Raw genomic sequence first — 14,046 nt, forward strand, 5'->3', positions numbered from 1 at the left:
AAGGAGCTTCGCGAAGGAGGAGGGGCTCGCCTGAGTAGGGCGAGTTCGACGGCTCGTGCCGCCGAGCACCCGCAGTCCTCCGTCCAGCCAAACCAACTGATATACACTAAGACCCCCGAAAGACGTCCCTTCGGAGGGACAGAAGCCGATAGACGTCCCTTCGGAGGGACAGAAGCCGATAGCGCCAAGATCATGCAAGAACTCAGACACAGAGTACAAAACCTCGAGCAGGAGCTGGCAGCGAGAAGCCGATCTCGCACTCGCACCCGCTCCCCCTCCCGAAAACCCGGGAGCCGAGAAAGAAGCCCAACAAAGCGCGACGAAGCGCACATGCAGGCGACCTCTCGACCTCACCAAGACAATACCAAGAGCCATAGGGAGTCCTAAAGAGGGAAAACCAAGAAACAACATGAACCCATCATCATGGGAACCACCCCCTTCCACCCCTCGATGAGGTACGATGGGACTAAGGATCCCCAGGAGCATCTCACAGCTTTCGAAGCGAGAATGAACTTGGAAGGAGTAGAAGACGCGGTTAGATGCCGAGCATTTTCCGTAACGCTGGCCGGCCCAGCAATCCGATGGTTCAATGCACTCCTGCAAGGGTCCATCACGACCTTCACAGACGTTTCCCAAAGCTTCCTAGCTTGGTTCACGACACGCATAGCCAAGGCAAAACATCCGATCAACTTGCTAGGGGTCACCCAGAAACCCGGAGAACCGACCAGGAAGTTTCATGACAGGTTCAACGACGAATGCTTGGAAATTGACGGCCTCACGGACTCGGTCGCTAGTCTTTGCCTAACAAACAGCCTGCTGAATGAGGACTTTAGGAAGCACCTCACAACAAAGCATGTGTGGACCATGTAGAAAATTCAAAACGTGGCCAAGGAATACATCAATGATGAGGAAGTCAGTCAGGTCGTAGCAGCCAATAAACGGCAGCTCCCTAACCCTCCAGCCCGGTAGGTCACTTAGGTCGATAGATATAAGGAGGTCCCCAGGGACGGAACCCCAGCCAAACAGCACAAACAACCTCCACGGGTGGGAAGGTTCACAAACTACACGCCACTCACGGCGCCCATAGTGGAAGTTTACCAGCAAATTTTGGCAAAAGAATCCTATCCAGACCCAGGCCACTGAAAGAGAGAACGGGAGGCAACAAAAGCCTGTACTGCGATTATCACAAGGGTTTCGGCCACAAGACATAAGACTGTTTCGACCTCAAAAATGCCTTGGAGCAGGCCATCCGAGAAGGAAAATTGAGCGAGTTCTCCCAACTTATTCGAGAACCGAGAAGACAAAAACGGGAGCACTCAGAAGAAAATCGCACCCGGGCCGTCAAGGCTAGGCAAGAGCCCACAGGGAACACAGACAACCCCCCAACTTTTTTGGTTAACGTTGTGGTCAGACGCAACACCCCCCTAAATCCAAATCAGCAGCAAAGAAAGACACCCGGGTCCTATCTATCTCGACAGGAGGTCCCACCACCTCAAGCGGGAGACCTCCCATGATATCCTTCGGCCCAGAAGACCAATGGTTTCATGATCTCCCTGAGAACCCCCCATGGTGATCACGGCAATGGTCGGGACAGGGTTGGTCAGGCGAATCCTCGTCGATACTGGAGTTGACTCCAACATCCTATTTAGGAATGTGTTCGATGCTATGAGACTCAGGGAGTTCGACCTCAAGAGCCACCAACACGGGGTCATGGGGCTAGGCGACAACTACATAAAGCCCGATGGGACGATCTCCCTCCCAATCTACCTTGGAGCCGGTGACACCAAAAGGTCGGTTATGGCGGACTTCGTAGTCCTCAGAGACTCCACGGCCTACAACATCATTCTAGGAAGAAAAACCATCAACGAATTTTCAGCTGTGATATGCACCAAATTCCTAGCAATGAAGTTCGTAACGGACAAAGAAACTGTTGGCTCCATTAGGGGAGACTTAGAAGCGGCGGTCGCCTGCGACAACGCCAGTCTCTCCCTAAGAAAAGAATCTAAGAAAGCAGCCGGCGTGTTCTTGGCAGACCTGGATATAAGGTTAGAAGACAAGCCGAGACCAGAACCAGAAGGGGACATGGAGAAGTTTCAGATAGGAAAGTCGGCAGAACAGTTTACCTTCGTAAACGAAAATATGTCCCATGAACTCAAAGGACCCCTCATGGAGGTTGTAAGGGCAAATGGCGACCTTTTCGCTTGGACACCATCAGACATGCCGGGTTTAGATCCCGAAGTCATGTCTTACCGACTAGCCGTCAAACCATACGCAAGGCCAGTAGCACAACGGCGAAGGAAGATGTCCCAAGAAAGGGCCAATGAAGTCGCCAAACAAACAGCCGGGCTACTTGAAGCCGAGTTCATCAAAGAGCTCGAATACTCGACATGGCTATCCAACATCGTCCTAGTCAAAAAAGCTAATGGAAAATGGAGAATGTGTGTCGATTACTCCGACCTGAACAAAGCATGTCCTAAAGACTCTTTCCCCCTCCCCAACATCGACACCCTGGTAGATTCGGTGGCAGGATATCGCTTCCTCAGCTTCATGGACGCGTACTCTGGCTACAACCAGATCCCGATGCACCGACCTAACGAGGAGAAGACGGCGTTCATAACACCAGGAGACACTTATTGTTACAAGGTAATGCCATTTGGATTGAAGAATGCGGGGCCACCTACCAAAGACTAATGAGCAAAGTCTTCCATGACCTCATCGGTAAAACGGTAGAAGTTTACGTGGATGACATCTTGGTAAAAACAGCAGAGCCAAGCAGCCTCATAGACGACCTCCAAGCTGTCTTCAAAGCACTAAGGAAATTCAAAATGAGGCTTAATCCACTCAAGTGCGCATTTGCTATGGAAGCTGGGAAGTTCCTAGGCTTTATGATAACACAACGAGGGGTAGATGCTAACCCAGATAAGTGCGAGGCTGTGCTTAAAATGACAAGCCCAGGGTGTGTCAAAGATGTGCAGCGACTAACCGGGAAGTTCACGGCTCTATCCCGGTTTCTCGGAGCCTCGGCAAAAAAGGCCCTCCCATTCTTCAATTTAATGAAGAAAGGAATCGCCTTTGAGTGGACCCTGGCATGTGAAGAAATGTTCAACCATTTCAAAAAAATACTCTCAGAACCACCCGTGCTCAGCAAACCCAGAGAAGGAGAACCTCTGTACTTATACCTAGCAGTAACCACGCAGGCCATGGCGGCCGTCCTTATCCAAGAAGAAGATAAGACTCAGCGCCCAATATACTTCATCAGTAAAGTACTCCAAGGGGCGGAACTGAAATACACCAAGCTGGAAAAACTGGCTTACGCCCTGCTAACGTCGTCGAGGAGGCTCAAGCAATACTTCCAAGGGCATGTGATCATCCTGAGAACCGACCAGGCCATTCGACAAGTCCTCCAGAAACCCGACCTCGCAGGGAGAATGATGGCATGGGCAATAGAGTTGTCCCAATATGATTTGCAATACGAGCCCAGACAAGCAATCAAAGCCCAAACAATGGCAGATTTCCTGGTAGAAGTCACAGGGGAGGCACCCAAGATACCGAACACACGGTGGAAGCTCCACATTGACGGAGCATCCAACCAAACGTTCGGAGGGGTCGGGATCATTCTCGAGAACTCGGCAGGGGTAGCTTACGAGCAGTCGATCAAGTTCGATTTCCCCGTCTCCAACAACCAGGAAAAATACGAGGCATTGATAGGAGGGCTAATTCTAGCTAGGGAAGTCGGGGCATCCAGGGTAGAAGTTAGTAGTGACTCCCAGATTGTTACATCCCAGATAAACGGCAGCTACCAGGCTAGGGATACACTACTACAAAAATACCTGGAAAAGGTAAGAGAGTTATGCAAAAGCTTTGAGGAAGTCATAGTCCAGCATGTTCCCAGGGAAAGGAACGCCCGAGCAGACCTCATCTCCAAGCTAGCGAGCACCAAGCCTGGGACAGGGAACAGGTCCCTAATCCAAGGACTGGCGACTGAACCAGCAATCATCTTATGCGCAACTCAGACCCCAAACCCCCTCTCATGGATAGACCCCATCTTCCGATACCTGGAAAACGGTGAAACACCCTAGAACGAGAAGGAAGCGCCAGCCACTAGGAGGGAAGCTCCCAAATATATGATCATACAAGGGCAGTTGTACAAACGAGGACTCCACCAACCCTTGCTCAAATACCTACGCCCCGACCAAACGGACTACGTCCTAACCGAAGTTCATGAGGGGTGTTGTGGTCACTATATTGGAGGAAGGTCGTTGACAAGGAAGATCATCCGAGCAGGGTATTACTGGCCCACGATGATGTCGGACGCTCAGGAGTTCGTTAGAAAATGCAAGAAGTGCCAAGCAAATGCCAACTTCCACAAAGCCCCACCTGAGGAACTCAGTTTGATGATTGCACCCCGACCTTTCGCCCAATGGGGAGTCGACCTCTTGGGGCCATTCCCACCCGGGCCAGGACAAGTAAAATACTTGTTAGTGGCCATAAACTACTACACCAAATGGGTAGAAGCAGAATCACTAGCCAGCATATCTTTAGCAAATTGCCAGAAATTCATGTGGAGGCAAGTAGTCACAAGATTTGGAATCCCAGAATCCGTCATATCGGATAATGGGACACAATTCGCTGATAAGAAATTCAAGAAATTTCTCTCAGGGTTAGAAATAAAGCAAAAGTTCTCCTCAGTCGAACACCCTCAAAGCAATGGACAGGTGGAAGTAGCCAACAAAGTCATCTTAAAGGGGCTAAAGAAACGACTTGAAGGCAAGAAGGGCTCATGGGCAGACGAGCTGGCCTCAGTCTTATGGTCCTACAGAACCTCCCCCCAGTCATCTACCGGAGAGACACCCTTCCGACTCACATACGGGGTCGACGCAGTCATCCCAGTTGAGATAGGGGAGCCGAGCCCAAGATTACTTCTTGGGGGAGGAAACAAGGCAGTCAAGAAAGACTTGGTTGACGAAACGAGACAGATGGCACACTTGACAGAGACAGCAATCAAGCAAAGGATAGCCCTAAGATACAACAGTAAAGTGCTGAAGAAAAGCCTCAGGGAAGGCGACCTGGTCTTACGACGTAACGACATAGGACCACCAACCCCAGGAGAAGGCAAGTTGGATACAAATTGGGAAGGACCTTACAGGGTAAGGGAAGTCCTCGGCAAAGGTGCATACAAGCTAGAAAAATTAGATGGAAGCGAGGTGCCGAGGACATGGAACATGGCAAACCTAAAAAGGTTCTACTCATAGGAGGAAGCGACCTGACGGCCTGGCAACATGACCCCATCCACTTTAATTCCTTTAATTTTATTTCTTTGATTATGTATCAAATTACCCCTTTGTTTTAAATTCTACAATGCATATATATAACAACTTCTTTTGCAAGATTTTTTCGCTAAATTACAACAAAACGATGAAAACTACGAGCGGTCGACCTAACGGAAGCCCGGGACTGATCACCTCGGGAACCAAAGGGACCAAAAGCTAGATGAACTCAAAGCAACAAACGATAAAAGACGGTAAATACCATAAAAGCGGTAAACCAAAAAGCCACGACGGCCCGAGCAAGCGAACAATTATCATAAAAGCAACTTAATAAAAATATAGCAAAGTTTTCATTACAATCAAAGGCGCCTCAAAAAGGCCCAGAAGCAAAAGCAAAATTACAGAAACAAAGCAAGGGAAATAAAAAGCTGAAAAGAAGAGTCCATCTCAAGGCTTAAGGATGTCAACAATTTTTCCGTCCTCAACAGTCTTAAGAGCACCCACTTGAGAAAGATCGAGGTCAGGAGCCAGCACAGCGACCTGAAGCTTAATCCCTTCCTCAGTCAGCTTCACGGCTTCCTGGGCCCCCTTAGCAATCTCTTTATTCTTCTTCTTCAAAGCAGCTGCCTTCTGATGGTTGCCGTCGCCGAGCTCTCAACCAATTTCAGCTTTTCCTCCAAGTCTTTGATTTTCTTCTCGGCAGCAGCGGTCTCGCCACGAGAGGTATTCAGATCTTTCATCAAGGCGATGTCCCGTTCCACCAACCTATTGATCTCCTTGGCATCTTTCTTGGCCTTCTCCTCCTGCTCAAATAACTTCTTCTTTAGAGACTCCTCTCGAGACCTCGAGTCAGTCAAGTCCCTCTGGGAGTCCCGAAGCTTCCCTTCCATACCCAAGACAGACTCCATTTTCTTGGCAATAGCAGCAGCGCGGAGGAGACTACGGTAGATCCACCTTGCTTGACCCGCAAGGTCGGCATCCCGGAAGAACTCCTCAGTGCCAGGAAGCAATTGGAATTCAATAAAACCCCATCATCAAAATTCTTCTCCATGATGCAGAGGGCCTTCCCCGAATCCCGCTTCCTCTTTTTCGGGTTGTCAACAACTTACGGGTCGTCATCACCGGACCCCAAGTCCTCCTCCCCAAAAAGAACCTCCTCCTCCACACCTGGGTTCCCAGCAACATTCTCAGGAGGGACCTTGGCTGCCTCCGCCCGATCAGCCCCCGTGACCTGGCCGCTAGCCTCGCCAGTGACCTCCTCATCTTGGCTCGCTGAAGGGGTTGTCGAAGAGTCTTCATCACCATCACCATCTTAGATGAGGCTCATCAGCTCAGCAAGGGTAGTCTTCCCACCAGCCATAGAAACTGCAAGGAAAAAGGCAAAAGGCAAAAGGCATGAGCAGCAATAAAAGTAAAAAAACTAAGCGAAGATACATGAAAAATAAACTTACCAACATAAGACCGACCGGTCTCCCGGTCCCCCATAACCATATGAGGATTAAGGTTCTTTTCGCCAAAAATAGCCAACAAGATGTCAGCGATGTTACGATCCTCTGGGCTCAACCAGTCATAGGATACTTTTATTAAGTAATCAGATCCCGCCCCAAAACTCCAATAGGTTGGGATCCGCCGTTCCCCCTCAGTAGTAAGCCAGAAGGGCTGATGACCTTCAACCGGCCTAACTTTGAAGAAGGTAGACTTAAAACCATGGAAAGAGTCTTCAAAAAGGCCAAAGATTCTGCGGCCTTGTTGAGGCCTAAAGGACATGTATCCTTTTTTTGTCTTCCCCTCCTGAGAAGGGTTCGTAAGAAGAAAGAGGTAAAGGAAAACGCTCACAGAGATCGGGAGCTCTAGATACTCACAAACCATCTCGAAGCATTGGATGGCAGCCCAGCTGTTCGGGTGAAGTTGCGACGGAGCAACATCACAACGGTTCAGCAAGCCCATAACGAAGGGAGAAAAAGGCAAGCGGACTCCCAGGGTTGTAAACATGGGTTGATAAACCCATAACCAATCGACAACCCAAGGAGCTGCCAGGTTCTTTTGGCAAACGTGTTCCCGATCAGCCGGAACATAAACCTGGTATAACGCCTCTTCAGGCCCCCCTCCGCACAAGAGCTTGGCTTGGCGAAGATCCTGAAGGCTCTCCTTTGTGACCTTAGAAGGGGTGTCTCTCACATCGGAAGTAACCCAAGCGTAATGATCAACAAAATCGGCCAGCGGCCGCTGAGTCAGGTTCGGGAGCACGGGGCGTTCAGCCATACCTACAGCGGGGGCACCACTTAGTCAGAACGGGAGGTCGGGAACCCTATCAGTAAGAAAAACAAGCCACAAATCACCCCCTACACTAACCCAGAACCCAAGCAAAAATCTAAGTAAAACCCAGTGGCGCCCCCTCTAAAAGAAGAAGCAACAAGAACAAGGAGAAAACCAGGCATGCATCGAGAAAAAGGCACAAAGAAGAACAACACACAAACCACAAGGAAAAAGCAAAACAAAAAGAAAGCCGTAGAAATAACGTACCAGGAAAATGCAGAAGGATTGAAGGAAGGATCCAAAGAAAAAGCACTGGAAGAAGGAAGAAATTTGCACAGTAGCAATAGCAGGGAAGAAAGCAAAAACAACAGCGCACAAAAGAATAAGAAAAAGAAAAAGAGAAGAAATAAGGGATATGGAGAGGTTACAAAGCAAAAATAGGGGAAAGTGTAACCGCCGAGGAAAAGCGCCAAAAGGCAAGGGCATATTCACCATTTCACGCGAAATTTTAAATCATGAAATGATGGACATTTAATGCCTGGCGCGGAAGCCAAGAAGGCAGCGTCAGAGACGAGGTAACCACGTGTAAGAAACACGAAACGCCACCAACGAGCTCCCGAGAAGAGGAACACATTCCGTCTCGGCGTAAGGCAAACACGCCTAGCCACGAGTTCCAAACCTCAAGGCTGGTGCGTTGGGGGCACTGTTACGGACTAACTCAGTCCAGCTCAACTAGCCGTCGGGTCGGGCCACCGCCCCTGGCCCAGGCCTAAACCAACCCCTACAACAGGGGGATCCGACGGATCGGTTCCTAACACCCGACCCGGACCATACCCGGCCTCCGATCCGTACGGCCCAGGTCACCAGTCGGGTCGGTGTCCTTGGAGCAGCACCCGAAGCCCCGACCCGAAGTCCGAAACGACCTATGTCCCTCGCATGGACTAGGACAGCTAACAAGCTCCTTGGCCAGTGGGCTAGGTCATTAGTGGGCCCGCCCAGCACAGTATATAAGGGGAGAGGTCAGCTCTCCCCCCGAGGTACATCACCTTTCTTATCTAATTCGGCCATCCTTCCGTACGGACTCTGACTTGATCGTTGGAGTGTCCATGCAGGTGGGCACCCCTCCCTTTTTTGTCACATCACCTTCGGCGTCTCCAGCTCACACCTCTGTCTTCACTCCACGTCAGCTCAGGGTCTCACCCGTTCACCTTCTCATCACCACCCGACCCGTCGAGTACCTGAGATCGTTAGGTAACGAACAGTTTCAAAATGGATTTGCACCTAGACTAGGTTTTCAATTTTGCATTCTCATCTCTATCTAACAAATGCTTTTCTTGGGGTGCTTTTTTTTTCCCCAAATCTTTTTTAGGTTAAGTTGGACTTCATTTTATTCTTTTATCTTGAATTTCTTGTATAAAAAACTAATTTTTATACATGATTAGTGTAAAAGAGTTTTACAAAAAAATAATTGTACTACTAATGTTTAAATTCACTATTTAAAAAATCATCTAAATATATGAATATGATCTTATAATTATGTAAACTCTTTATATTTCAAATAATTATGTAAAATTCTAAGCTCTCAAATAGTCAAATTATTTATCAGTGTATTAAAATTAAATAAAAAATACCTCCTATACCAAAAATCCACAATTTTGTCCGTATAGTCTACGTATATAGTATATAAAGAAGAAAAAAGCAAAAGAAAAGAAAAGAAAAATAACAAAAGGTAAGGGTTTATAAGTGTGACAAAAACAGAAAGAAAGAAAGAAGGTGAATGAGATGAGAATTGAGATGCGTTACTCTATTGCGAAATTCTTTGCATCCAATTAGCAAAGTATTAAGCTAAAACCCCCCTCATTTCTATTCGTCGTTTTAGTAAACAGGAATCAATCGATCCAATATCCCCAACGAAGTAAACGACACTAAATAGCTTCACTCACAACTCACCAAAACGACACCGCCACATAAAGCAGCAGAAGCAGGTAGTTGCAGAGAGCAGAGCAAAATGGGCGATGAAGCTCAGAGAGCTAAGAGAGAGGCGGCGGCGTCCTACGACTACGACGGCGATTCTCGATGGGCCGATTATTGGGCCAACGTCCTCATCCCTCCCAACATGGCCTCCCGCCCTGACGTCATCAACCACTTCAAGCACAAATTCTACCAACGCTACATCGTAATCGCTTTCTTCGTCTTTCTCAAAACGCTTTCTTCTAATTCTGTAAGCTAATCCAAACATGGACTTAACATTTTGGATTTTCAACTCTGTTTTGTGCTTCACAGGATCCCGATCTCGTCGTAGAGCCAATGTCTTCTACCAGTAGTTCGCGTTCTTCTTCAACCACCTCGTCTTCCACTACTTCATCCAACACAGGCGTTCGTTCACGAAGTAATTCAGGTTCAGTTTCTCTCCTTTTGTTTTTCCTTTTTTTTTTTTTAGTTTTTCGTTTTTGTTTTTTATTTTTTCTGTTTTTGTGTGCATGTTCAGGTAGATCTTCGGGTTCGGGAACATATGCGACGCAAGCTCCTAATGCAGCACCTTTGCGTTGGGATCGCCAAACCGTTCAGTTTTCTGTTAATGCTTGGGTAAACTCTTGTTCCAGTAATAAACATGCTTCTTTCTCTTTTTATGCTTCATAGAGTTTTAGCTAAATGATCAGGTTTTAATTTGGTTAATAAATTGTGAAATTTTTTATTCCTATTGAGTATTGACTGAAGTTATGACTTATTAGTTAAGAGAAGGAAAGATGAGGGTGGAGCTTAGAAAGTTTAGTTTAAGGTTTAGTAATATTGTTAAATGACTGAAAATGTTGATTTCAATTTTCTTACAAGTGGATGCCACTGCTGGCTATCTTTGTTTTTCTTAATGTTCAAAATTTTAATGCTGAGACCTTAGATTTTAAACATGAGGACAAGGATCTTTGTTGTATGAGGCATTTGAATTGCAGATTTGCTAAGTTTACTTATGTGCTGATGCTTTTATTTAATATCACGTGTATAGGTTTTTGTTGTGGCTGTCCTTTCACTCATTCCACTGGTGCCAGGACATCTTTCTAATAGGGCTTATCGACTTTCTTTTTTGGGTACCACATGCTCTTCTCTGTTTTCCTTGTACTCATTATATGGGGTAAGTTTGTTGTTATGATTTTAGAGATGATTATTTTGTATTCAGAGTTAATGTTATCTTGGGATTTTGGTCTCTGCTTTTGTTTTAATGTATTGCCTTATTCTATTGCAGAAACCAACAGCATGGAATTTGCAGGGATTGCAAATTTACTTTCAGACAATAATTGCAACAAAAGATTTTATAACCTTCGTCTACTGCCTTTCATTTGTTACTTCACATCTTTGCCTCAAACGTGAGTTTCCCTTGATTAATTACCCTGATTAGAATATTCAGTGTTTATTCTGTGTTTATTAATACTTTTCCCTAAATATGTTGCAGTTGCATTGATCCCTATCATTTGTCGGGCATTAGAACATGTTGCAAAGTTCCTTAGACGCAATTTCAGCCGCTCTACCTTGTACAGGTGAATTACTGTTTTAAAGTTTATGTTACTAATTTTAAAAGAATATATTGCTAATAGATGTGCATTGTTGTGGTAAACTTTAACGTAGGGTCTGTTTGGCCAAGTAGCTTATGTAAGTCCGTATGTGAAAGGATCTTATAAACAAGTTATTCTGTGTTTGTATTGATTGCTCAAATGTGATTTTGGAGCAGCTTGATATTTTAGCTTCTCTAGAAGTACTAAAATGACATTTTAGAAAGTAATTAGTGTTATGCAAACAAGCCTTAATACTGAAGAGTGGGGCTGGCTAGTATGTCCTACTTACTCAGTCATGGTGCCTTTTATGTGATGTCAAAATTTTAAGCTGTAGAGTCTAAAGTAATGTGTGGTTGTGATCTGGGAGCATGAGCTGATAATTGTGCTTCACTGATTCCTGACATACTTTTAAATTTGAATGAACTGTTAACTACTTGTAGTCCACTGCTAATTTAAATGCACTAGGCTTACTTCTTCTATCTTGTTTCTATTTTGAACTTTAGTTAGGATCTTGTTCATTTTAAAATTTTGATTTTAGATAACAATATAACATCAGTTTGACATCTTATTTTATTGCTTTTTCATTTGAATAGGAAATACTTGGAAGAGCCATGTGTTTGGGTGGAATCAAACAATACTACCCTCAACATACTCGCATCACATGCTGAGATTGGTCTGGGATTCCTGCTGATCATCTCGCTGTTCTCGTTAGTTTTCTAAGCTTTTCCTTAATTATTTTTACTGATTTTCCTCTGCTAAATGTTCCTTATCTGTGAAGACTAGTTTGCTTTGTTTTTAACCCTTGTTTTGAACAACACATGCAGGTGGCAGCGCAATATAATACAGACATTTATGTACTGGCAGGTTTGTCTTATTTCTGTTTAAATCTCTTTGTTCATGCATCAATTAGCACCCAAAAGGTAAGGTAGATAGTGGAATACATTTTCACGCAGAATCAAGATACTTCTTTTTCATGGCTGTTTATATTGCAATATGGTAATTTTTTTTAATTTATGAAAACCCAAAAAGAATGTTTAATTTATTAGAAAGATGTAATTTTTGCAATCTAGTAATATACTTCTCCAACTTTTGCTAGCAAGTATTCCGTAGAACCCAGCCTGCAACACAATCAAATGAATAAAAAGTAATGGCTTTTATTTTTCTGTCTTGCTTCCTGTAGCTTTTGAAGCTCATGTATCAAGCTCCTGTTACCTCTGCTTATCATCGGAATGTATGGGCTACAATTGGGAGGACGTTTATCCCGTTTATCCACCGCTATGCACCATTCCTGGATGGTCCAATCTCCGCAGTCCAAAGATGGTGGTTCAGGTAGATCCTTGGGAAACTGGAAGATTCAAAGACAATAATATTATTTGAAAATTTCGTAGAAACACCTTATACAAGTGACTTCATATGAAGGCCCAAGTAGCCATTTTGACATCTATAATCTTGAAAGAGAAAGTGATTTCATATGAACGATCAAAGTAGGCATTTTGGTCACAGTAAGTACAGAGAACTGGAAATAGTTCTTACGGGTTGAATAAGGGTCTAACACTGAATGACCAATTTCATTTGCATTAGTGCTTGGTTTAATCCATACAGTTCTTTTATGATGGTGATCACATGATTGTATTTCTGTTTTTTCATGAGAAATAGGAAGGATAAGTGGTTACAATTGAAGTTGCAACTTTGGTAAATTAGTTAAAGCTGAGGCTCAATGCCAGTCTTAGTCTTATTTGCGTGTGTTTACTACAAATCGCTGTTGATTGGATTTTTTTCCCCTTTTTTTTACAGTTTGTATTTACGTGAGATATAATCACCTCATCAGCTTAGTTTTTGTATCGTGAAAATTTTGCCCTCAAAACAGGAAGACTTATGCCTACTAGAAAATGAGTATAGATCAACACTTGTATATTATTTGGACTTTAGAGAATAGAAGATCAATATCTGAAAATAGGTTTATTCATTGCCCTTCCTACCTATGTTTATTAATTGATAAGTTGTAATCTTTATCGATTAAATCCCCAAAATATTTTCTGAAGCCAATTAATCACAAGGGTGAAACGATTATTATTGTTTATTTCACATTTCACAATAGATACTAATCCTCATCCATTCCTTTTTTTTCTTCTCCAACGGTTTTCGGGTATTTTGTCAATCCAATTTGTCACTTGAAATTTGAATGGTTCAAATCCTTAGTTCTTACGTTCCTCTGTTTTATTTTATTTACCGGCAAGAGATTTGCCTTGCTTCTACTAAGATCTGGATAGTGTAGACAATTTCATCGATTAACAAAAAGATAAAATAAAATAAAATAAAATTTTATTATTAGATCCAAATTACTAATATTATGAAATTAACAATTAATTGTGTTTCAAGTAAAGTATTATTTTTGTCCCCAACATTTGGAGTAAGTCCTAAATTTGTCCCTAACGTTTCATTCGTCCTATTTTTGTCCCCAACGTTCCAAAATTGATTCAATGTTACCCCACCGTTAATTCCACTCACGGAACACTAACGGAGATGCCTACGTAGACGCGAGACGTTAGTAATCCCAAACGTGTGTATTGATGCGGGATTCACTTCGTGCGTAATGTTTTCTTTCACCATAGGAAACGCTTGCATAAGGAAAACGAAACACTTCACATTCCACCCACACTGCCTGAACCCTATCGATTATTTCTCCTCTGTTCTTCGCGCTCGAGTACAAAGGAAAAAGACGGATTGAAGCGACTTGGTGCTTTGGTGTTCCCTACACACGAGAGCTTTGCCCCGTCTTGGTGGTACTGAAAACTTTGAAACGGCACAGAGCGAAAAGGTATATGCAATGTATGTTTGATTTTCGTTTGACTGGAATAGTTCATGCAAGTAAAGATGTTAATGCATAAGGTTTCTGCGATTGCAATGTTATTGCTGTTAGGGTTTGGGGTTGTTGATGTAAGTAGAATCTTTTGAACCTGTGTTTCTGCCCTGCACAT

General features: G+C 44.4%; 3 protein-coding genes across 3 annotated transcripts; all 3 read left to right on the forward strand.

The window, feature by feature from the left end:
* Positions 1-423: 423 nt before the first annotated feature.
* Positions 424-870, forward strand: LOC140178784 (uncharacterized). The gene has a single exon (XM_072216042.1). The coding sequence runs from the start codon at positions 424-426 to the stop codon at positions 868-870; it is 447 nt and encodes a 148-aa protein (XP_072072143.1).
* A 711-nt stretch (positions 871-1,581) lies between these two features.
* Positions 1,582-2,691, forward strand: LOC140178785 (uncharacterized). Its single transcript, XM_072216043.1, has one exon. It carries the CDS (start codon positions 1,582-1,584, stop codon positions 2,689-2,691), a length of 1,110 nt encoding a protein of 369 aa, XP_072072144.1.
* A 6,541-nt stretch (positions 2,692-9,232) lies between these two features.
* On the forward strand, positions 9,233-12,803 carry LOC112744716 (uncharacterized). The gene is made up of 9 exons (XM_025794416.3): positions 9,233-9,699; positions 9,807-9,921; positions 10,012-10,109; positions 10,525-10,650; positions 10,762-10,882; positions 10,969-11,053; positions 11,662-11,775; positions 11,893-11,932; positions 12,249-12,803. The coding sequence occupies exons 1-9, from the start codon at positions 9,532-9,534 to the stop codon at positions 12,399-12,401; spliced, it is 1,020 nt and encodes a 339-aa protein (XP_025650201.1). The 5' UTR covers positions 9,233-9,531; the 3' UTR covers positions 12,402-12,803.
* Positions 12,804-14,046: the final 1,243 nt, after the last annotated feature.

The sequence above is a fragment of the Arachis hypogaea genome, chromosome 14 (assembly GCF_003086295.3).
Source record: "Arachis hypogaea cultivar Tifrunner chromosome 14, arahy.Tifrunner.gnm2.J5K5, whole genome shotgun sequence".
NCBI classification, from domain to species: domain Eukaryota; kingdom Viridiplantae; phylum Streptophyta; class Magnoliopsida; order Fabales; family Fabaceae; genus Arachis; species Arachis hypogaea.